At 56.4% G+C, this 24,774-nt stretch overlaps 1 protein-coding gene across 1 annotated transcript; it reads right to left on the reverse strand.

The window, feature by feature from the left end:
• Positions 1–5,763: 5,763 nt before the first annotated feature.
• TOP1MT (DNA topoisomerase I mitochondrial) lies at positions 5,764–19,843 on the reverse strand. The gene is given in 20 exon segments (XM_070382801.1): positions 5,764–5,863; positions 6,246–6,395; positions 7,777–7,871; positions 8,294–8,411; positions 8,887–9,011; positions 9,230–9,261; positions 9,264–9,296; positions 10,745–10,749; positions 10,983–11,156; positions 11,358–11,492; positions 11,753–11,908; positions 12,694–12,786; positions 12,788–12,879; positions 13,333–13,381; positions 13,383–13,442; positions 14,228–14,338; positions 17,404–17,529; positions 18,737–19,138; positions 19,338–19,523; positions 19,719–19,843. Coding segments are annotated over 20 exon segments (2,367 nt in total).
• Positions 19,844–24,774: the final 4,931 nt, after the last annotated feature.

The following is a 24,774-nucleotide window of genomic DNA, read 5'->3' on the forward strand; positions in this document are numbered from 1 at the left end:
CTTTTGAAAAGTGGTCACTGTTGATGATCTAATACCTCAGATGTCACGATACGGCAGCTTTACAGACACCTGTAAATGTTACTCGCCAGATAGGAAGGGAGAGGTGTCTTTGTTGGGGATGCTACTCTGAGTATCATAAAACTCTGCCATAACAAACTGAGTGAGGTCATGTTACTAAAAGCTGACTGTAATGTAACCTGGCCACAAGTCCTGGGGGTCCAGCTGCAGGACCCAAATCTGTAGTGGCCAGGCTGTGGTTTGTTGCCCCTTCAACAAACCCATGAAGTTCCCTTCATGGGAACTGTCTGCTCTAGATTAACTCCTGACTGAATTATGTGGGTCCTGTAGCTGGCTGGGATTTCCAAAACAGTGGTTCAACTCGAGGGCTTCTGTTGGTACCTGTTTGTTTTATGGTGTCCGCTCAGGTGACAGGGCTGTGGAGCCTGTAGGGGCAGAGGTGCTCTCAGAGTGGATTCAGTGGCTCCACAGCACTGGGTTGCCGGCTCCTGGGCCAAAGTGAGGTGGAAAGCCGAGCCTGGGACTCCCATGCAGAGCCAAGACCCGGGTTTGTGCTACCTCCCAGTTATAACAGCGCTCTAGAGGAAAGCTTGCCCTGCTTAGACTCTGGTGGCCCTGGATCATGAAGTCAAAGCAATGAATTTAAAGAAGTCACCAAGCACACAGGACAGCATCTCACTGACTGAGGGTTAGCAAAACCAGCAAAGAACAGATACAGACCACAAAGAACTGCAGATTATTGAAACTACCAGATAATGCAGGCGAGAGAACAGTTATGTGTGAATGTTTAAAGAAAATAAGACCTCTTCCTGCTAAAACCTGGAACAAGACAAGGATGCCCACTGTCACCATTTCTATTGTACATAGTACTGGAAGTCCTAGCCACAGCAGTCAGACAAGAAAAAGAAAACATATTGCAACTGGAAGATAAGAAGGAAAATTACCATTATATGCAGATGACATGATACTGTATATGCAAAGCCCTGAAGAGTCCACACAGAAACACTAGAACTGATAAAGTGAACAGAGTGACAGGATACAAAGTTAACATACAGAAACCTGTTGCATTTCTTTACACTAACAATGAAATACTGGAAAGGTGTTCATGTATTGTTGAAGCCTGGCTTGGAGAATTTTCAGCTTTACTTTGCTATTGTGTGAGATGAGGGCAATTGTGCGGTAGTTTGAGCCCCAGCAAGACGCTGGCAGACGCTAGAGCAGTGGCTGCGCAGCTGGAGCGACTGTGAGGAGATATTCCACATCCAAGGGCACAGGAGAAGCCCCAGCAAGATGGTAGGAGAGGCGAAATCGTGTCTAGAATCAAACCCCATACCCGCCAGAGATGCTCAGAAGGCTCAAACAAACCTTGTACACACCAGGACCCAGCGACCCCACAGAGACTGAGCCAGAACTGTTTGAGTGTCTCCTGAGGAGTTCTGGGTCAGCAGTGGGCTGCCACGGGGGCAGGGGCTCTGGGTGCAGCATACCTGGGTGTGGCATAAGCCCTCTTGAAAGAGGTCCCCATTAACCCCACCATAGAGCCGCTGGAATTTACACAGGACTGGGGAAACAGACTCTTAGAGGGCACCGTCAGAACCTTCTGCACCAGGACCCAGGAGAAAGGAGCAGTGACCCCAAAGAGACTGACTCAGACTTGCCCATGAGTGTCCAGGAGTCTCCGGCGGAGGCGGGGGTCAGTAGTGGCCTGCTTCAGGGTTGGGGGCACTGAGTATAACTGTGTGCATGGGACCTTTTGAACGAGGTCGCCATTATCTTTCTTACCCCCACCATAGTTTGGCCTCAGGTCATATAACAGGGAGGAAGCACAGGGCCAACCCATCAACAGAAAATCAGATTAAAGATTTACTGAGCATGGCCCCGCCCACCAAAACAAGACCCAGTTTCCCCCCTCAGTCAGTCTCTCCCATCAGGAAGCTTCCATTAAAGGAGAGAATGTTTAAATTGTTATCTAAATCCTGGAAGTTCCAGCCATTCTCAAGACATTCTCAATGTTTAAGCCCAAGTAGACAACAGCCAGGGGCTTGCCAGGTGGCGTGATGGTGAAGAGTGCACCTGCCAGCAGGAGATGTGGGTTCAGTCCCTGGGTGGGAAGATCCCCTGGAGAAGGAAATGGCAACCCACTCCAGTATTCTTGCCTGAAGAATTCCATGGACAGAGGAGCCAGGCGAGGTACTGTCTGCCATGGGGTCGCAAAGAGTCAGACACGACTGAGTAGCTGAGCACGAAGACAATGGCCAGCATGTCGTGCCAGCCTGCAGCTGACACTGGAGGGCCCAACCACTTGGATGGGCTTCCACGACTTCCGGTGGCCCCATGCAACCATCACAGTAACGCGACTCTGCACTTTAAACAAGTTCACAGACTCAGGGAATGTAACAACATGAAGCAGAGTGAACAGAGAGAGACCCACACCTGGACACAAACACAATGAAAGCACAGACCAACAAGATGAAGACCTCGAGGAGCCAGAGAAAGACTCAGTCACACCATCAGCCCACTGCTCAGGACAACAAGAAGAGGCAGGAGACAGCGGGCCATGTCCTCAGAGCACTGAGAGAACACCTGTCCTAGAACTGGCTCCCAGCAGAACTACTTCTTTTAGATAAGGTGAAAACATGTATAAGGTGAGTAAAAACTCTGAGTTCATTATTAAGCAGTTTTCACTGGAAGGACTTCTAACTAAAGTTCCTACTAGAGAAAGAAGAACAATGATTTCCAAATGATGGCCTTCAATACCAGATGAATGGCTGATGTGACTGAAGAGCCACACTGTGTGAGGACGCACGCTGGGCCCTTCACAAGAGCACAGGGGCCAAAGGGACCCTCAGGCCCTAAAAGCCTCCTCTGTTGGGAAGAGCTGTAACACACTCCTCGAACACGACTGCAGTGACTTAGCAGCAGCAGCAGCAGCAGAGTAGTTTAATGTAATTACTAAATATAAACAGTGTATATGTTTCCAATTAAAGAAAAAATGCAACTTAAAATCAATAAAAACTTACTATATCAACTGAAAAATAGAAGAAAGATCTGAAGATAAAACTGATTGATCAGAGCAAGATGGCAGAAACCACCCAAAAAGGTTCATAATCACAGTAAACCTGACAAGACCAACGTCCAGTTGAAACAGGAAGGTTGGTGGGAGGAGCCTGTAACCCAGAACAGCAGCACCTGTGAAGACAACATAGGCAGAGGCAGGGGTCCACCGAGGGGCCTCTGGAGGTGAGATGCCCACCCATTTGCTGTGTGAAATGCCGGAGGGGCTCTGGGGCTGGAGACAGCAGGTCTGCAGGGTTCTCATTGGAGAACAGGAACCATCTCGGACAAAAGACAAAGTCCTGCCGTCAGCACCAACCTCACGGGCAACCGCACTCAGCTGCTCCAGAGGCCGCAAGGCCCCTGTGCTCAGAACACCTGCCTCGTCTCCACGGGTGGACGACCAGCACCAGTGACCGAGGAGGTTCTCAATGTGCATACAAATTCAAAGCAAAGAGAAGGGACCTTTTGCAAACACAAAGGAAACAGAGAGTGCAAGACGTGTAGAAAAGGTGAGCAAAGCGGGAGTCAGTACTCCTAAGGAGATAAGCAAGGAACTGTGTCCACTGAAAGAGAACAGCATGGGGCTGCCCTGGAGGTCCAGTGGTGAGGACTCCACTGCAGGGGGCACAGGTTTGATTCCTGGCCAGGGAACTAAGATCTTACATCTCATGCAGTATAGTCCCCACCAAAAGAGAACAGAATAGTATTTTTAAAGGAACAGTTTAAAAGAAAACAAATCTTAGAAACTACATATGGTAACCAAAATTAAAAACAAAGAAGATTGAGAGGTTGAGAGATAAAGTTGAGAAAATCTTTTTAAAGGAATAAAAAGACAAGGAGCTGGACAAGATAGAAAGATTATAACTAACAGGAGTCCTGGAGGCCGGGCTTCCCAGGTGGCCAGTGGTAAAGAATCTGCCATACGCAGAAGACGTGGGTTCAATCCCTGGGTCAGGAAGATCCCATGGAGAAGGAAATGGCAGCCCATTCCAGTGTTCTTGCCTGGAAAATTCCAGGGACAGAAGAGCCTGGCAAGCTACAGTCTGCCATGGGTTGCAAACGGTCAGACACGACTGAGTGACTGAGCATGCAGGAATGGGGACGGTAGGAGAAACCAAAACAGTGGGAATGAAGTTATCAGGGAAACAATCTTAACTTTTTCCTCAGAACCGAGAGACACGAAACACCAAGGCGATAGCAGCTCCCAGTGCTCGCCACAAGCAGCAAAGGAAGACACACGGAGGTTCCGCGTGGAGAGAAGACAGCATCGCGAGCAGACTGCACGGAGCCTCTGCAGTGCCTGGAGGCCAGGGACAGCCGTGCAGTGCTCCGACAGCCGCAACCGGAGGCGCTTCCCCACCTGCAGGCTCACACACGTAGTCGGGAGTCCAGGACGCGGCCACAGTATCTCCCAACAGGCAGACTCATGCCCTTTTTCTCACTGCTGTTGATGAAGTTATTTGCAGGAGGCTACAAAAACAAGATCCCAGACATGGGGGCGGGGAGGGGAGATGGGAAGCGGGGGGAGTAGGGGTCCGGGGTTGGGGGTCCAGGAGATGGAACTTATTAGGGCTTCCCTGAGAGCTTAGTTGGTAAAGAATCTGCCTGCAATGCAGGAGGCCCTGGTTCAATTCCTGGGCCGGGAAGATCACTAGAAAAGGGATAGGCTACCCACTCCAGGATTCTTGGGCTTCCCTGGTGGCTCACCTGGTAAAGAATCCGCCTGCAAAGTGGGAGACCTGGGTTCGATCCCTAGGTTGGGAAGATCCTCTGGAGAAGGGAAAGGCTGTCCACTCCAGTATTCTAGCCTGAAGAATTCCACGGACTGTATAGTCCACAGGGTTGCAAAGTCAGACACTACAGAGCGACTTTCACTTTTCAGGAGACGGGAAGGGGTGGGGGTAGCCCAGGAAATGGAAACCACTGCAGACAGAGGCCAGGGCAGGGAAAGCACCAGGGACAAGGAGGAGCTCCAGACCTGGAACTGAGTTCTCCCTCCAGCCTGCAGCCAGGATCCCTGCTTTCCTCCCACACAGGATGCCCCGACAGCACCGGAAGCCCCAGCCACAGGCTCCTCTGAGCTTCAGTGGGCCTGGGTGCAGAGGAGGGGGCCTCTTGAGACAGAGACCTATGAGCTACAAAGAAAAGCACCTGCCCCACCTGGAATTTTAAGACGACCTGCCTGCAGCTCCCAGAGCCTCAGGCAGACAGCGGACCAGCCTTGGCAGGATGCCCCACAGGTCACGCACCCCTGGGCCCCACGGACCCAGATCTCCCCCAACTCTGCCGAGACCAGGCCCTGAGGGCACAGACTCCGTGCCTCCAGCTGTGGGGACCTCGGCTGCTCATTCAGGGGCACGTGGACCCACCCACCCACCAGGAAGAGACAGGCAGGGCCGGCACTCGGCCACCCTCCTGTCCATTCAGGTGAAGAGGTGCAGGGGATGGGGGGTGTCCCTACCCAGTGCTGGGACAGAGTGTGGGAGTGGGGGGGGACAGGCCACACGTGGGACAGCCAGGCCAGGGGCACCTGCCAGGACAGGGGACGCTTCAGAGCAGAGGGCTGGGCATCCGCCACCTCCTGTGTGATGACGCAGAAAACACTTCATTGTACAGAACTCCCCAGTAGGCTTTAATGGTGAAAAAAACCCACAAAGTCAGTCCCAGCAAGGCAGGGGAGGTACTCCTTTAGAACTCAAAGTCTTCACCCACCATGTCAAGTGCCCAGGTGAGCTTCTCCCTCTGGGTCTTGTAGACCTTCTCCACAGGCACCTCAGACTTCTTACACCTGCCCAGAGGAGAGGGGTTCTCGGGGGCCGGGCACAGAGGCCAGGGCGCCAGGCTACCTGACCTGCTTCTGGCACGGCCATCGGGGGCTGAGGGACAGGGGCCAGTGTCCCTGGGGCAGCCCAGGTGGCCTCCGAGCACGGCACCTGGGAAACGCCCATGGGGCACACGGGCGACCCCGCCACCACACCCCTGTGGGTGGGGCAGCTCAGGGTCCTTCCACAGCCCCAGAGCCCTCAGGCAGAGAGGACCAATGGCCAGGTTTGGCATCAGACACACGAGCCAGCCAGGTCCAGTCACAGGAAAGACCTGTGCTGACCCCAGGGCCCTGGGGACTGAACTGGGGCCACTCAGGGGTCCAGTCCCTCCTCCAGGTCACGCACCAGGTGACACCAATCCGGGGGTCTAGGCAGATGAGCTCGGAGGTGCCCAGGGCCACCTGCTTACTCCCCTTCTTGTCTGTGGCCTGCGTGCTCACTCTCAGCAGCTGCTCCTCCAGCTTCTCCAGCAGCCGCCCCCTCTTCTCCAGGGAGCTAGTAGAAGCAGGAGGGGCCGGCCCCCGCGCTGGCATCGCCCCGCTCTGCTCAGGGCCCGGCAAGCCCAGTGTTGGGGGAGGGCTCGCTGTCCCCCACAGCCCTCCACCGTCTCCAGGGTGAGCTCCACGGGACCGGGACTCAGGGACGCCCACCCCGGGACGGAGTGGGGACCCTCCATCCAGGCCTGACGGCACAGGAAGTGAAGTACGAAGCACACGGAAAAGGGGGCAGAGGACAGGATCAAGTGTCTGTGAGGCTCAGCGCTTACTCCCAGCACCTTAGAGAAAGGCTGACGCATCGAAGCAGGATGCAGCTCTCCACCCCACAGGCCCGTCCTGAGCCGTCCATGCGGTGCCCCGCAGACGGTGCGGGGCAGACACCCAACACCCACACGCACTTCAGCCCCGGGCCTTGTCCCAGGGACCCAGGCCCAATCCACCCGGACCCGTGCGGAAGGACCGTGTGTGGGGAACACCCCCACCAAGGCCCGGGCGGCCCCATCAGATGCTGCCGTGGGACCCAAGACGGCGCCTGTCCCAGGCTGTGGACGGGGTGGGCTGCAGGCCCAGACACGCTATGTGGCAGCTGCCAGAGGCCAAGAGGCAGCTGCTGATGCCACCGAGAGGGCTGGCAGGCGGGGGTAGGGGCGCCGGGTACACGAGTGTCATGGAAGACACGCAGTCCGCCAGCAGCTGCCCGAAGAGCCTCGCTTTCCACTGAACAGAACACCCTCGGACCCAACGGCTGGCGTTCTCACTTGCACCCTGTGACTGCAAGCGCCCGTGCGCACCTGAGGACACCTTCGTGCTATAAAGCAGCCACGGTGGCAGGGAAAAGGGGCACCACCAGAAACGGGTGCAGATGGGAACCACGGGCGGCAGGGCCCGGCAGAGTGGGTCGGCTCCTGGGGGATACCACCAGGCTCCGACCCAACAGGGACACGGGCAAAGCCACCACCCAGTGATTTAAAACTGCCCACAAAGAACGGCCTGAGCCCAGAGGCCTTCACTGGTGAACTCTACCGAGTAGCTAAAGAAGAATTAACTCCAGCAACTCTTCACAAATGGTCACAGACGAACGGACAGCAGAGAAGGGACAACTTCCCAAGCCCCTCCAAGACTGGTGCCTCCCCAACACTGGGCCAGGGGCTGGGGGCCGTCTGAGGTGGCTGCACCTCAGAACCCTGTGAACGAGCCTCTGAAGGACAGGACCACGCGGCCTGGCGCTTCTCCCCCGCACTTCTGGGCTGCTCTACCTCTGGGCACAAGTGTAGTGTGTGCTAGATCACCAAGTATGACCGGAAAAGACAACCAGAGAACTGGGAAGGGAAGAGAAGGTTCAGCCCGACTCAGGTGGGCTGGGCCCTCCAGACACTCGCCTCTGGGACCTGCCGTCCCCTCGGGATGTGTGGTCAGTCCGCGCCTCCTGCAGCTCTGTCTTGGCCTCAGCCACCTGCTGCTCCTTCACCTCTATCTGCAGGGGAACAGGGGCCCGGTCAGGGCCACTCTTGCCCCACCTGGTCCACCCCAGAGACCAGCGTCCATAGCCTGTCGGCCCCACGCCCTGAAAGGGTGCCCATCTGCCCAGTTAGGGTGCCAGAGCACTGGCCCTGATCAGTTACTCTGTGGCCAGGGGACAGGGTGAGGCCAAGGTGCCCCAGACACACAGCCTTCTCCCCCAGACCCGGCCCCTGCTCCACTGACCTCCTTCCTGGACCAGAGGCCCTTCCACACCACTAGGCCGCACAGGCAGCATCTGGCCCCCTCACCCCGAGCCAGCTCTCCCCTACTGGCAGCCCTGAGTGTCCTGAGCACCTCCGAGGGCCACACAGCCCCAGGGAAGATGGGTGAATGCACGGCCACCCTCAGAGGCCCTCCGTGGTGCCCCCCGCACACCGGGGACTGAAGCATCTGCGTTGACTTCTCAAAGGTCTTGTGCGTTGTACACTGATGGTTGCAGAGAAAGTCTACAGCCCGGTTTGCTCAGTTTTAAGACAGAAGTTTCGCAGCTACGCTGTCTTCAGCTGGAAAACGGGGGTCAGGAAGTAGCAGCCAGGACCACCCAAGTAAGCGTGTGCCCAGGAAGCCCACCCCCCGTGAGGGCCTTGCAGGTGGGACTCAGGAGAAGGACCTGGGCCCAAGGCCTCACGGCAGGGGCCTCGCCAGACCCCACCTCCACGAGAGTTGGGATGAGGGGCCCAGAGAGGCCACAGCACTTGGATGGTGGGGCAGCAGGGGCGGAGGCAGCAGGAAGAGGGTTCCCACACCCCAGGGGGCCGTGCAGAGCCGGGGGTTGCCTCAAGCCTGACTCAGCAGGGGAGCGGATGGGAGACCGGGCAGGGGCCGTGGGGGGCTCGGTCTGGGGCCCCTGACCCATTCCCTCAGGCTAAGCGAGCTACACTCCACCCCGGTCACTGACCACATGGCTCTCCTACCAGCCCAGCAGCCAGGCACCAGCACACGAGCAGGCGCCCTGTCCCCACACAGACAGCCGCTCTCCTCGGGGCAGCGCTTGCAGCTGCCCCTGCAGCATGACGCTGGTGTTGTAGGTCCGGAACACCCTGGCCGTCAGGCCATCCGTCGGGTCCTGCAGGTGCCTATTCAGGCTGGCAGTCTGAAGGTGGCGGGGAGGGTGGGGCTCAGCACGTGGCTTCCTTGGGGACAGTCTCACAGCGCTCCTCCCAGGCCCTGCCCCCGGCTCCTGGGTGGGACAGAACCGCCAGTGAGATGGAGGGCCCTCGGCCTTTGTGTGCAAGAGAAGGTGCCAGCCAGTGCTCACGCTCGCCCCCCTCGTCAGACCAGCCATTGGGTCACCCCGTCGGCACCGCTTACGGTCAGCCTGTCAAAGAGCTAGTCCCGGGGCCTTTGTTGTCCATGAACAGCTGCAGGTTCCTGTACACTTGCAGCGAAGGAAAGACGCTGTTACCGAGGTGCCCTCGTCCCCAGGCAGGAAGGAGCCTCCTGAGGATGAGCAGAGTCAAATGAGGGCCCCAGATGGACGTCTGCACGACGGGTCCCGGCTTCTCCTGGAGCAGGCAGAGCCATGTGGGGTCACATGCCGTGTGTCACGGCTGCCCTAGCCAGGCCGGCGCCACCCCCGTCCCCGCACGTCCACAGGCGGCCCCACATCCACAGTCACACTCGTCTGACGACGCAGGGCACCCAGGGACATCCACAGCCCCTTGGCCCCATCCCCTGCACCCTTGCTTCCCTCCCTGTCCTTCTGAGCGAGCGTGAACACCCTCCTCCTGTGTCTCCAGCCAGCCCCGCACTGCGTGTGTCCCACGGGGCTGGACACCCGGCAGCAAGCTCCCGAGTGACCAGGACGGCCCACGTCCCCCAACCCGGTCAGTGCCTGAGCAGAGGGCCCAGCCCTCGCCCTCTGCCCCGTGTATATGCATGAAGGCACGGCCACCGGGAAGGGCCTCACCGCTCACAGCCTGACTCCAGCCTCCAGACCCATTTACAAGGAGGTTTCACCAGAGCAGCTCCGTGGAGACACGACAGCAGCGACGGCTTCTGTCACCGAGGCCCCAGTCCCCGGACAGCACTCCCTGTCCTCCCACTGATGCACGCCCGAGCTGACTTCAGATGCCCGGCACCCACTCCTGAGGGGGCGTTCCTCTGTGGCCTCAAGAGTCTCCCCAGATTCCCTGCTCTGTGCTCAGGCAGCCCGTCTGCACGTGAGGCGCGTGCAAGGTACAAGTGAGGCACGCGTGAGGTGCGCGGTCAGTGTCAGGTCTGCTCTTGCTGAGACGTGGGCCCACCCAGACAGAGGCTGATGCCGTACGGCTTGCCACTTCAGAAGGGGTGGGAATTCTGACTTCCCTTCAGACATGTGTGTACACCAGCAACTTACCACTCCCAGCTGGACCCATCGCTCCATCAGCAGGGGCATGGCGCTGAGCTCACAGGCTCAACCCCTGAACCCTGTCATTCACAGAGGGGACCCCGGAGACACTGCCAGTGACCACACCCAGCCACGTGCCCAACAACCACAAGACGTTTCCCAGATGTGCTGGGAAAAGTGTGTGTGCTGGACTGAGCAGTGTCCCCTCAAAATTCACGTGCTTCTCAGAACCCCAGAACGTGAGGTTTTGGGAAACAGGGTCTCTGCAGGTGCACTTAGTTAAGACAAAGTCACAGTGGGGTGGGGTGGGGTGGGCCCTAAACCCCCAGGGCCCCGTCCTCACGTAAGGAGACAGACGTGGTGATGACGGAGCAGACGCTGCAGTGACGCAGCCTTGAGTCCAGGTGGACGGGCACCTCCAGACACCAGGGGAGCCGGGAAGGACCCTGCGCAGAGCTGCAGAGGGCACATGGCCCCGCCAGCAGCCTACTCTTGACCCGGCCTCTCACACACCGCCCTCGCCCCCAGGACAGCAGCAGTGGCGGGCCCAATCCAGGCCGCAGGCCTTCCTGTGACTCTAGAGGCTCCGCTGGCTCAGCCGGGGCTGGCCTGCAAGGCAGACCCTGCCGCCAAGCCTGACCGGCCAGGCTAGCGGCCACTGGAGGAGAGCACCCAGACGGAGCAGCGAACTCACCCCGGCACACCACCCACCACCCTCACCAGGCACTCACCAGCTTTTCCACCAGCACTCTGTTGTAGGAGCGGATCGAATCCTTCCCCAGGAAGTCAAACTCCACGACATCCGGGGAGCCGCTGGCCTCTGGGTACAGCTGGAAGTGCTCCACGCGGAGGGAGCAGCAGCCACCAAGTCCGCCGCCCTCCTCCCCATTCCCGGTCTGCAGCGCCAGCCGGGCGGACCCCCATCAGGGCATGGCGCATATGCCCTTGGGGACACACGCACAGACAGGCACACGCCCGCCCCTCCCCCGGCCCAGGGCACCGACTCAGAACACAGAAGGCCCACTGTCCACCCCCGTCCATCTAACCCAGCCTTTGCCACCAACCAGAGCACCGTAAGGAGCCCGGGGGAGGCTCAGGACCCCCCGCACCTTGTCGATGAAGTAAAGGGCCACAGCGCGCTGTCTGGTCCTCATCTCTGGAGATGTCCCGGCGGTCCAGTACTGGGAACAGATCTTGCCCACAGCGCCTTTCAAGCGCCAAGCTGCCTCGTACTTCCCCCAGTCTCTCCCCCCAAAAAGGAGCAAGGAGCCCCCTTCAAACAGGGAACTGCTGGCTCTCCTCCTGGGCCCCCTCTTAACCTGCTCCACTCAGGGCAGGCAAGCAGACTCCAAACTCAGTTAAAGACGGCATAAACTTAAATTCCTTATTTTTTAAGACCAATGGCCACTGGACACACTGTGATTCCAAAACTGGCCAGTTAACGCCTACGATCTCAGGGACTCCCTGCCTAAGTGGCCCGGCTAGGCCAGGGAAAGCAAGGTCACACCCGGCGCACCTTCAGCTTGGAGCCGGGGTTCAGCGTGACGTACTTGATGAAGTTCTGCACGTTCTCCATCCATGCTGCCAGCCACATGACTGTGCAGTTGCACCCGACGTCCTTCCACTGGGGGCCAGCTGGGGGCTCAGGTACTGTGGAGTCCCTGCAGAAGGAGAGCGACCCAAATCCAACGATCAGGACCCCGACACACCAGCCAGACGCCCTCTTCTCCAACGGCCGTGGGTACCGCCAGTGCTAAGTCCGTCTCAGAGCCATCTCGTTGCCCAAGCCGCTCCCTTGTGCCACCACCCCTGGCCCTCAGCTCCTGCCCATGACAGGCTCCTTCAGAGCTGCCCCGGGGGTGAATCCCGTGTGTTGCGAGCCATGGCAGCTGCAAAGGTCACAGGTGGCCCTGCACGCCCGACAGGCCTGGGCTCCCAGGGTGCACCTGCCGGCCCAGCTCGGCTGTGACCCCCTGCAGTGGAAGGACAGGAGCTCCTGCGTGCCTGTCACCACTTGAACCACGGAAAACCGTTCAAAGTACATAGATGTGTGCTCCCAGTGGGGTAAAATCTCAAGCGTGGGGTAGGGTGACGAGGGCTGGTTCAGCAAACAGCACCCAGGCTGCTGTGGACACGTTCCTCTGCAGGGAAGGCGCCCTCCAGTCCACCCCACAGAGCCTGGAGTGACGGTGGGACACCCTGTGTCGGGCCCCTTCCCAGGTGAGAAAGTGAGAGTTGCTCAGTCCTGTCTGACTCTTTGTGACCCCACGGACTATTCAGTCCCTGGAATTCTCCAGGCTAGAATACTGGAGTGGGTAGCCTTTCTGTTCTCCAGGGGATCTTCCCAACCCAGGAATCAAACCAGGGGCTCCTGCATTACAGGATTCTTTACCAGCTGAGCCACCAGGGAAGCCCCCTCCCAGGTGAGGGGCGGGGCCACGGGCACCTGCTGCAGTTGATGACTACGTCCTCCGGCAGGACCCTCCTCTTCAGCCTCTCCATCTTGGGGTAGTCGCCCCGGCCTCGGACTGACCAGGGGCTCCGTCTTGAAACTGCCAGTCTTCTCGCGGTGCCCATCTAAGATAGAGCAGCCAAACTCTTGCTGAAGTTTTTCCTCCTCTTCTTTGAGCTTCTGCATTAATAAAACACCATGTCGGCCTTAGTGGTGAAGAGACAGGACGCTTGCCACGTGAGCAGAACTAGTCAGAGCCCCTTCACCGCTGCAGCAGCCTGCGCAGCCCAGCGAGGAAGCAGGCCCAGCACAGGGCGCGGCCATGACGGTCCGCTGTCACCACGAGTGGGAAGTACGGGCCCGCTGGTCCTTACGGCAGGGTCGCTGCTCCACGTGCTCCAGGTGGACACAGCACTTCTTAAATACGTCCAGGTTAGGGGCACATAACTCAAAATCAGCTGAGAATAACAGAGCGGAATCAAAGTCCCCTTCACCACTCTCTCTTGGGGCTCATCTAGAAAAATCCCTCAGGAGCGGTTTTTGTGAGAGATGGGGTCGTTTTCTGCACCACCAGCTGCCTCCCACACGAGACCCCAGAAGCCCAAGCCAGACTGAGCCCTGGGGCAGTCTGACCTGCTTCTCCTCCCTGGACAGGGCCTTCTGGGAAGCAGTCTTGTCCACAGAGTCTGTGGATCTCCGTGAAGTCACACCTGTCCAGGTGCTTGATGACCCTCCCTCTTCTGCTGTCATTTCCTACACGAAACCATATACTCCCATCATCTAACGCAGGCAAGGGTCACACAGGCAGCGGGGACCCTCCCCCTCTGCGGCGGGGGTCCCACTCCACAGGGAATGGTGATGTCCCAGAAGCAGGAGGAACAGACACCAAGGCCACCCTGACCGGCAGCCTCTGCAACTGTCCCCCAAGAGAGCCCCTTCAGGTAGCTGCCCAGGCGTGTAGGCAGTGAGCTGAGGTGCCAGAGCTTCCTCCCAGTGGCCCTGAGTTGGGCCATGTGTCTGCATCCGAAGAACGGTCCCCACCAGCTACCGTGTGGACTGCACGGCACTAACGGGCCCTTCACTCACTGTGAGTGTAGGCGGCCTGCCACCCCACAAGTGGTGGGAACACGCACGTGCTTGGCAGCCCCTAATTCAGCCACACACACACACACACAGCCCGTGGCCCAGCCATCCGCTAGGCACCTGTGGAGAAGGGGGTGCATGGCCCCAGAGCGCCCTGTGAAGCACCCAGGTGCCCAGCAGCCAGAAAAGGCACACAAGTGGCCCCAGGGCCTGGCCTGGAGCAGCCGGAAGGGCCCGGGTGCAGAGTCCACAGGCAAAGCCAAGGCGGGTGCAGGTGTGCACAGACCCACCCAGCACCTTGTCTTCAAAGAGCTTCCCAGCGGGCAGAAATGCCCCTCCGGGCCCCCCACAACCTCCCTTTCCCAAGCCTGGCTCTGCCTGCCCCTGCAGGGGCAGCAGAGAGGGGAAGGCGGGCCAGCGTCTGGTAGCCCAAGACCAGGGCCACGCAGGGCATACCTTCCGCCAGTCACTGAAGAAGTTGTTTTGGAAGACTTCTTTTGTATACTCATGATCCAACTTTTTCCCATAAAACGTAGCAACCTCCTCTGCTGCTAAGCTCACATTAAGGGCTTCCCTGCAGATGTGGGAAGATACGTGGATGCAGGGGGCTGGCCCTCACCCTGCTGCGCACAGCGTCCTGCCCTTTAAATCACTCTTTGTTACACACATTGTGCTGTATCAGGTTATACACTCGCCAAGACCAAGGAGCTCTGATTTTTTAAATTCCGAAGCACACGCTCAATTTAAGAGGACGATCACACCTGAGCATCCTGGAGCACGTGCCAGGCCCCTGCAGAAGGCAGCCACAGGTGCTACATTTGTCCTGCTTTAATGATTTACTGAGAAGCGAAAAGCAGAGGAGAAAAGGAAAGATATAAGCATCTGAATGCAGAGTTCCAAAGAATAGCAAGGAGAGAAAAGAAAGCCTTCCTCAGTGATCAATGCAAAGAAATAGAGGAAAACAACAGAATGGGAAAGACTAGAGATCTCTTCAAGAAAATCAGAGATACCAAGGGAACATTTCATGCAAAGATGGGCTCTATAAAGGACAGAAATGGTATGGACCTAACAGAAGCAGAAGATATTAAGAAGAGGTGGCAAGGATACACAGGAGAACTACAAAAAAGAGCTTCACAACCCAGATAATCACAATGGTGTGATGACTCACCTAGAACCAGACATCCTGGAATGTGAAGTCAAGTGGGCCTTAGAAAGCATCACTACGAACAAAGCTAGTGGAGGTGATGGAATTCCAGTTAAGCTATTTCAAATCCTGAAAGATGATGCTGTGAAAGTGCTGCACTCAATATGCCAGCAAATTTGGAAAACTCAGCAGTGGCCACAGGACTGGAAAAGGTCAGTTTTCATTCCAATCCCAAAGAAAGGCAGTGCCAAAGAATGCTCAAACTACCGCACAATTGCACTCATCTCACACGCTAGTAAAGTAATGCTCAAAATTCTCCGAGCCAGGCTTCAGCAATACGTGAACTGTGAATTTCCAGATGTTCAAGCTGGTTTTAGAAAAGGCAGAGGAACAAGAGGTCAAATTGCCAACATCTGCTGGATCCTCAAAAAAGCAAGAGAGTTCCAGAAAAATATCTATTTCTGCTTTATTGACTATGCCAAAGCCTTTGACTGTGTGGATCACAATAAACTGTGGAAAATTCTGAAAGAGATGGGAATGCCAGACCACCTGACCTGCCTCTTGAGAAACCTATATGCAGGTCAGGAAGCAACAGTTAGAACTGGACATGGAACAACAGACTGGTTCCAAATAGGAAAAGGAGTACATCAAGGCTGTATATTGTCACCCTGCTTATTTAATTTATATGCAGAGTACATCATGAGAAATGCTGGGCTGGAAGAAGCACAAGCTGGAATCAAGATTGCTTGGAGAAATATCAATAACCTCAGATATGCAGATGACACCACCCTTATGGCAGAAAGTGAAGAGGAACTAAAAAGCCTCTTGATGAAGGAGAGAGAAAAAGCTAGCTTAAAGCTCAACATTCAGAAAACGAAGATCATGGCATCCGGTGCCATCTCTTCATGGCAATAGATGGGGAAACAATGGAAACAGTGACAGACTTTATTTTTGGGGGCTCCAAAATCACTACAGATGGTGACTGCAGCCATGAAATTAAAAGACGCTTACTCCTTGGAAGGAAAGTTATGACCAACCTAGATAGCATATTGAAAAGCAGGGACATTACTTTGCCAACAAAGGTCCATCTAGTCAAGGCTGTGGTTTTTCCAGTGGTCATCTATGGACTGTGAAGAAAGCTGAGCGCCAAAGAATTGATGCTTTTGAATTGTGGTGTTGGAGAAGACTCTTGAGAGTCCCTTGGACTGCAAGGAGATCCAACCAGTCCATCCTAAAGGAGATCAGTCCTGGGTGTTCATTGGAAGGACTGATGCTAAAGCTGAAACTCCAGTACTTTGGCCACCTCATGCAAAGAATTGACTCATTGGGAAAGACCCTGATGCTGGGAGGGATTGGGGCAGGAGGAGAAGGGGACGACAGAGGATGAGATGGCTGGATGGCATCACCGACTCAATGGATGTGAGTCTGAGTGAACTCTGGCAGTTGGTGATGGACAGGGAGGCCTGGTGTGCTGTGATTCATGGGGTCACAAAGAGTCGGACACGACTGAGCGACCGAACCGAATTGAATGATTTACTTTGCTGCTACGCTCACGTCGAAGTTTCCAGATCAACAACACCTGCAGTGTGAGGATGCACATCACCACTTAACAGAAGCAAAACTAAAGGCTCCAGAGCAGACGTGTGATTAACTGTAGCAGCTGCAACCTTTAAACACCGTCCCGTTTGCCCAGTGACTTCCAACATTTTACTCTGAGCGCCAGCACTAGGGACAGCTCAGTGGAGAAGGGGGTCCAGCTCAGGAGCATGACGGCCGGAGCAGGGAGGGCCTTCACCACGGAGTTCTCTCCGCCGTTGTGCGTTTGAGAACTTTTATCACAGAACGTTGGAAAAATAAATTCAAATACACTTTAGTTTGATGGTAAGAAGGAGGCAGTCATGATAAAAGAACACAGTTCTTCCCCAAACTAGCTTCTGAAGAAAAGGTGAAGAAGACAGAACCAGGCCCAAGGGGCTCAGTTACTGCCCTGCTAGCATCCCCCTCCCCACAGCTGGGCCGCCCAGGTGCCCTTAAGGGGCAGAGCTGGTTCTGACAGCCATGGAACCTAGTCTAGCTCTGGAAAACAGATTCTAAACCGTAACCTACATCAACGGCGGTGTTGCAGGGGTCAAGGAAAAGAGGTGGCTGCGTGTGTATACTGGCTGAGCGCCCCCCAGGGACAGGTTCCTGCAACCCAGCAGGAACCCGGGGGTCACCACGGGTCACCAGGCCCCCAAACAGGCAAGTGATGCAAAAGCCCCAGCGAAAGAGCAGAGGGCACCAGAGGCCTCCCTGGGGCGGTGCCTTGCAGGAGCCGGGAAAGCCTGCCAGCAACCAGGTGTGAACCACAGACTTGGAAGTGGCCTAGCCTGGCTCCAGGTACACGGGTCAGCCTGGACCCAGGTGGGAGAGCCACCGACAGAGCAGGCCTAGGTGGCCAGTTACCGGATGCTGAAGGCGGCCCTACCCACGGCCACTTGAGCCGCTGGGGCGGTCCTCACCGAACTCCCTCAGGAAGGGGCTCTTAGGGGGCCGCGAACCACGGCCCTCTGTGCTCCAGCTGCGTCCACTTCACGCCGCCCGGGCTCTTCTCCTCTTCCCTCCTGGAGGACACGCTAGAACATTCCCACACTCACACTGCGCACAGGCCCTCCTCGCAGCCCCGTAGACTCCACCCCCGGCTGAATCAGGCCAGGGGCCAGGTCTCCCTGCTGGGGGCGGGGCGCCGGGATGGACCCTGCCCGGCCTCAGGCCACGCCCCTCTTTAAACAACCCACCGCATCTCCCAGGCCCAAAGGGAGGAGTCCCGGGGGACTCCTCCTACTTGCGCAACTTCTTGTCCAACCTTCTTGTCCAACCTACTTGTCCAACCTGCTTGCGCAAAGTTGACAACCGCAACTCGAAGCTTTTTCTTGGAATGCATCTATTGAGGGTGCTCCAGCGAAAGGACCACTACAACCCTGCTAGGCTTCACACTCGGGCCTCATCCCTCTGTTCCCCGGACGCTCCCTCCCCGCCCCCAGCAGGGCCCGAGCCCCCAGAGGCAGACTCTTTACTGGCTGCGGTGGGAATGTGCTGACAGCACTTGAGTCACAGCAGGGGCCACGTGGATTACACTCAGTGAGACTACCCTGGAAGCACTAGGTTAACAGAGCTCCAATAGGAGCTCCTGAGCGCAGCGCCATGCAGGCGTGAACCCACCCTGCTCTCTGGAAAGGTGGCATTTCATGCAGAGGAGAAGCCCACCGCCCTCGCTGTACTCCACACCCCCTCACAACTCAGCCCCCGTGTGTCCACAGGGCCTCTGCCCACATCCCCCAGGAAAGAGCCCGGGAGCACCGCGGGCAGAAGGAAGCCTCAGCTCGGAGCACAACGGCCACTAGGGGGACTGATCGCACGTTCTGTGCCCACGATCAGAATGAATGGACTGAAGCTCCTGGAAACCAAGAAACTGGGAGTCCAGTGCGACGAGAGGCCCGTGTCGGAGCACACCCAGCAGGTTCAAAACCACACTACGGTGCTGAGGCCACGCACAGCTACATGAGCAACAGATCTTACCAAAGCTGAACGGAGGAAGAAACCGCCAAATGGGGGCCCCCCGGGGAGCAGGGGTGAGAAGGGGGGGCTGCACCCCCCAGGCACGTCCGGAAACATCACGCGCTGCACCTGAGGCCTAAGGTCACCTTCGGGGGAACCCAGGACCACGCGCGCCCTCCGCTGCGCTCCCGCCCCGCCCAGCAGCAGAGGTCAGGGGTCTGGGAGGAACCGGGACGCGCCCTCCCTGCGCCTTCGCCCGTGGTCTTCGCTCACCTCACAGGCTCGGCGGCCGACCCTCTCTGCCAGGGCTGAAGGCCTTGGGGGACGTCGGGACGCACCCTGCTCTTCAGGGGCCGTGTGCAAAAGCCCCGGCCCGCCCCCGCGGCGGAGCCGCGCCTGCCGAGCACAGGGCAGCCTGGCCCTGGGAGGCGTTCTTCCTCCGCAGGGCGTCTTCCCGGCCCCACGGCGGGCCCAGACAGGGAAATGCGGCCCCCACGCGGTCCCTTGTCCCCGCCTTGCTCCTCCGCCCTGAGCTCTCGGGACAGCCTCCCGACGCCGCGGACAGGCCCCGGATTCAAGTCGTCCCGCCGACCCCTCCGTCCCCAGACCGTGGCCGACAGCCGCAGGATGCGCACGCGGCCCCGCGACCCGCGCGCAGTTCCTCCCCACAGTGGCCTGGGAACAGCAAGGGGCCGCACTCATTAGGGGCTGCAGGAACACCCAGGGGCAGGGCTTCAGCGCGTGCCCAGCAGCTCCCGAGGGCTCCTGGTAGGTCCTCGGTAATCACACGCTCGCCTGCACACCGGGCCAGACATGGAGGAGGGGCACCTCCATGCTGTCGGAGGGCCCTACAGGTGAAGCTGGGTCAGGGCACCCTGCAAACACCAGCGCCACCTCCCAGGCGTTCCCGCCCGGCCCCACACTGCGGACCAGCCCCTCGCTGTCACCCCGTGCTCCTGAGCCCGCCCTCCTGTACCACTGTCCCTGGATTTGACCCCGGCTCCCGCCCTGGGCAGGACGGTCCAGCGACAAGCCCTCTGGGGCCGCCCGGTCCGGGGAGCTGCCAGCACAGGGCAGAGGTCCACCACTTGTCAACCGCGTCAACCTCCTGCATCTGTAAGATGGGGCTTAGGGACTGCGGGAGGTGGACACGCGCAGTTGTCAGCGTGCACCCAGAACACACGCAGCAGGCCCAGGCACGCCTGCCAGTGCCCCCGCCCAAGGGGCAGCCGGGCTTCCACAGAGACAAGCCTACCCCCACATCCCTAGTAACCCCACCCGTGCCACCAGCCCCTCAGTCCCCACGGACATCCAGTGGCTGAAGCACTGGTGCAGAGCTGCACAGCTGCAAGGGCTGGTTCTCAGCACCCAGGCGGCCATGGTGGGGGTCACCCCAGTTTTGGAATGAGCCACGCACCGCTGACTGAACACGCACTAGGACAGCAGCAGCTGGTGCTCCTTAAGGCCACCTTCTGCCAGTGTGCTTAGAGGCCTTGCATATTTCTCTTACAATCTTTCTCAAATCAAGTACATGTTGCACCTTCAGAATACTGAAGCCACTGTGTTTTCAAATCCAGACTGCAATTCTGTAAATGGAAATGTGGCAAGACAAGAATTGTAAGAAATCTAAAAGGAAGCAGTAAAAAACATCTGACAAAAAGTCCAACACCTTTTCATGATAAAAGTAAAAAAAAAAAAAAATTCAAGAAACTAGGTTGGAGGGAACCTCCACCTGAGAGCAGCCAGACACCCCACGGCTATGTGACACTCCAAGGTGCCTCGGCCCCAAGATCAGAACCAGACCTGCTATTCAACACAGTCCTGGAGGCTCTAGCCAGAGCACACACGCAGGAAAGTGACTAAAATATATCAAAGTTTGAGAGGAAGAAGTAAACTGTCTTTATTTGCAGGTGGCAGGATCTTGTGTATAGAAAACCAATAAGATTCTACGAAAAAAAAGTTATTAGAGCTAGTAAGTTAATTCAACAAAGTTATGAGGTACAAGATCAATACACGAAAATCAATTTTCTTTCTTTATACCTGTAGTGAATAACTTAAGAAGAAAAGTACAAAACAACTCTATTTACAGTAGCACAAAAAAAGGAAAATGCCCAGAAGTAAATTTAACCAAATATGTAAACGATTTGTACATTTTAAACTATAAAACATACTGAAAGAAATTAAAGAAGATGTAAGTAAACCAAAAGTCATCATATTTGTGGACCGGAAGACTTCATTTTGCTAAGATGTTAATATTCCCCAAAGTGATCCACAGATAAAACCTAATCCCCCATCAAAAGATTGGCTTCTTTGCAGAAATTGGCAACGAATCGTGCAATTCATGTAGAAATACAAGCTAACCAGAATAGCCAAAACAATCTCGAAAGAGAAGAACAAAGTTAGAGGACTTACATTCCAACTTAAAAACTTACAATAAAGCATCAGTAATTAAGGCAGCATGGTGTTGGCATAAAAATAAACATACAGATCGATGCAGTAGAACTGAGAATCAAAAATAAACCCATACACCTGTGGCCAGTTGATCTTCCACAGAGTGCCACGACCGTCCAATAGGAAAAGAAGTCTTTTCAACAAGTGCTACTGAGCATGCAAAAAACAAAGGGGGACACAATCCTTGCAAGTTAAAATGGATTAAAGACCTAGAGCTAGAACGATAAAACCCTAAGGGGGGAAAAAACAACAGGTTGTGAACCTTCATAACCCTGGATTAGTTAATGGTTTTTAAATGTATCAAAAGTACAAACAAACAGAGATAAGACAACTAAAGTGAACTCAAAATTTAAAAACTTCTGTGCCTCAAAGGACACCATCAATAATATAAGAAGAGAATCCACAGAAAGGGAGAAAAAGTTTGCAAATCATGTCACTGATGAGTCTAGTGTTCGGAATACGTAAAAAACTCTTACATCTAAACCGGAAAAAGATAAACAGCCCAGCTAAAATCAGAGGCAGAAACAACCAGATACTTCTCCAAAGAGACACCAATGGTCAGTAAGCATGAGAGATGCTCAACATCCTTACCCAGCAGGGAAATGCAAAGCAAACACCCACCCACGTCATAAGCCTTCACCTGTCCCTTCACAGTAGCAATTCCACAAACAGTAACCCTGTTTCCAATACAAGGGAAACAAGACTCAGAGAATCTTAACTTTCCCAGAATCACTCCGTTGGATGCAGCAGATACTCACCCCAAGACCAGCAGCCCCACTTCACAAGGCATGAAACTGCCCAGCAAAAATGTGACACAAGCCACACACGGATTTTAAATCGTTTAAAACTGATTTGATTTTTTGTAATATAGTTAATTTCAACCAAAATATCTTAAATATTGTCATTATAACATACAATGACTTCCCTGGTGGCTCAGACGGTAAAACATTTGCCTACAATGCGGGAGACCTGGGTTCGATCCCTGGGTGGGGAAGATCCTCTGGAGAAGGAAATGGCAACCCACTTCAGTACTCTTGCCTGGAAAATCCCATGGACGGAGGAGCCTGGTAGGCTACAGCCCATGGGGTCGCAAAGAGTCGGACACGACTGAACGACTTCACACACACATAACGTATAATAAACATAAAAAAATAGTGAGTTCACATTCTTTTTCCTACTATTGAAATCACCACGTCTCCACTGGGGCCAGCTACATCCCGGATGCTCACAGCCATGTGCGGCGGGCGGCCACGGGTGGGACAGCTCAGGTAATGGCTGACAGTCCCACGTCTGCTCCTCTGCTCAGTGGCTGCGTGACCGTGAGCAAGTTACTCTACCTCTCTGTACCTTGGGGTCCTCATCTGAAAAGTGGAAATAGTACCTACCTCATCAGGACTGGATAAAAGCAATGCAGACCCAGAACAAGCGCTTCATGGGGGCCGGTTCTCACCAGCATCACGTGAGACCTGCACATCAAAGCTCTCCGGTCCCCACTGCAGCATTCTGGGGTACCCACCACAGGCGCACAGCTGGCAGAAAAGGCGAGCGCTGACAGCGTGACCTCTTCCTCCGGCTCCCAAGAGCCTGAAAGAGGCCTGGAGGCGCTGGGGGAACTGGGGCTCCTGGGTCGTGACAGGTTGGGGGCGGTGACCGACGGCGGGGCGCGGCGGCGAGCGGCGGGGCGCGGGGCAGGAGTACCATCTCCACCTGCCTGCTCCTCCTGCCCCCGCCCTGCGGTGGCTTCCCCGGGCCTGTTCTTGCTGCTGCCTCCGCACGTCGCCCGGACTGGTTCCTCCTCGCGGCCTCTGCGCTGCTCCAGACCGCGCCGTCGCTTCTGTCGCTTCTGCTGCTGCACTTCCTCCCCCAGGGGGCGGTGTCCGCGCTCAGAGGCCCCCCCCAGCTCTGCACTCCCGCGTCTCCCTTCCTCTCCTTCCGTGGCCCCTGCCCCACCTGTGTTCTCTTTCCTTCTTCTGTCTTTTCTGGAAACTACACTCTCTGATGCAGCCTCGCTGCCAGCACCCCATCGTTTCATCCTCTTCTTTAACCTCTTCAGCCCCCATCTTTCCCCCGCTTGATCTCACCTGGCAGCCCCTTGCTCCCCACCAACTCTACCCCACTGTCGGTATCGGCCAGCGTCCCCGCAGGGGACAGTCCTCTGGCCCCCGTCCGCGCGTCTGCCCGGCAGCACGTGGCGCCCGTGTCCCTGTCGCCCGCCCGAGCCCACGCCCCACTGCTGCAGCCACCCCCACCCCCACCCCCCCAGCCCCCCTGCTCCTCGTTCCTCAAGCCCTTTCCACCTTTTCTCTTCTGATTTTCTTCTTTTATTTTCCTTCCATTTACTTTCTACCTTCGCCCCATCCTTTCCCCGCTTGTGTCCACTCGCTCCGCATCTCCCTCTTCCAGGGTGCGGGGCTGCAGGACCTTCTCATCCTGGCCCCTGGCCGTGCTCTGCAGAGCCCCATCTTCAGAGGACACCCGGAGAGCACCAAGGGTCAACTTCCTCTCGCGCCCGGGGCTTTGTGGTCGCCTCAGAACCTTGTGCAAGAGAGAGCACACAGAGTGGGCTGCGCTGCCGGCCAGCGCCCTGCCCTTCCCCACAGGGCTGCCAGCAGAGGGCACCCCACCCAGGCCATGTCCCCGCTGCCCTTGAAGCAAGCTCAGCAGATGACGTGTGTCTCAGCCCTGGTGACCCTCGTCAGGAGTGGGCCCAGGGCAGCGCACGGCCCCATCTGCCAACCACGAGACCAGAGAGCACCCAGGCTCCACAGACTCATCTCATACACATTCCTATTAGCAAGGCGGACAAGTCAGACAGTGAGGTCATTCACTGTCTTCTACTTTCTGGCCACACTGCAGGAGACCACACACCACAGACGGAAGCTGTACCCCCTGAAGTGGAACCGCAGAGTCCTAACCACTGGACCTTCAGTGAAGTCCCCACTGTCTTCCTACACTTGCAAGACTGAACACCCAAGCACGATTACTTAGAAAGTTGATCATGATGTAACACCTGAAGATGTCACCTGGCCTTTTTTCCTGGACAGCTTTTCACGATATTTGTCTTCACTGGCTTGCTGATCTCTGCAGATCTAGAATACAAAACTAGACATAAATACATAGATCCGCTGCTCACTTAGAAAGCCCACCACTTTGAAAACAGTGGAAAGATTCAAAATAACAGGGAGTACAGAGTCTCCAGTCTTTTCAGTGGACTTTTCTCTGTTTTTCACAATGGGCTTGGAACTACAAGCATATTCACACCTGCAGGCGGGGGGCTGAATGAGCACGACGGCAGTCTGACATGGACAAGCCGCTGGAAGCCGTGACCACCCCTGGCACACCTCTGGCCAACAGGAGACCTGCTGGAGCTGCAGAGGGAGCAGCTGGCGGGCCGCCTTGCCCCTCACCGGGCCCACCTCTGCCCCAGTCAATACTGACTGCCAGGGAACCATCAGCTTAGAAGAGCGATCCTTCAAGAGTAACCTTTAGGCAGCACCTTCAGGAACAAAACCCAAACTAAACGGAGCGACTAGATATAATGGGCAGAGGCAGGGCGCCCCCTCGGCTGCCATGCAAACACCCCCACAGAGCATGCCCTGTGGGGAACAGGGACAAGGCTGGGAGGTACAGCCGTCCCACTACCAGCTGACCGACCACCCAACTCAGCCCACACCCACAAGGATGGCTACTCCAGGAGACGGTGAAGGACAGGGGAGCCTGGCTTGTGGCAGTCCATGGGGCTGCACAGAGTCGGACACGATTTAGTGACTGAAGAACAACAAAAAGAATGGCTACTACAAAAAAGATGGAAAATGACGATCACTGGCAGGGACGCGGAGAACTCAAGCTCCTCGTATGTT

This window comes from Bos mutus, chromosome 14 (assembly GCF_027580195.1).
Source record: "Bos mutus isolate GX-2022 chromosome 14, NWIPB_WYAK_1.1, whole genome shotgun sequence".
NCBI classification, from domain to species: Eukaryota; Metazoa; Chordata; class Mammalia; order Artiodactyla; family Bovidae; genus Bos; species Bos mutus.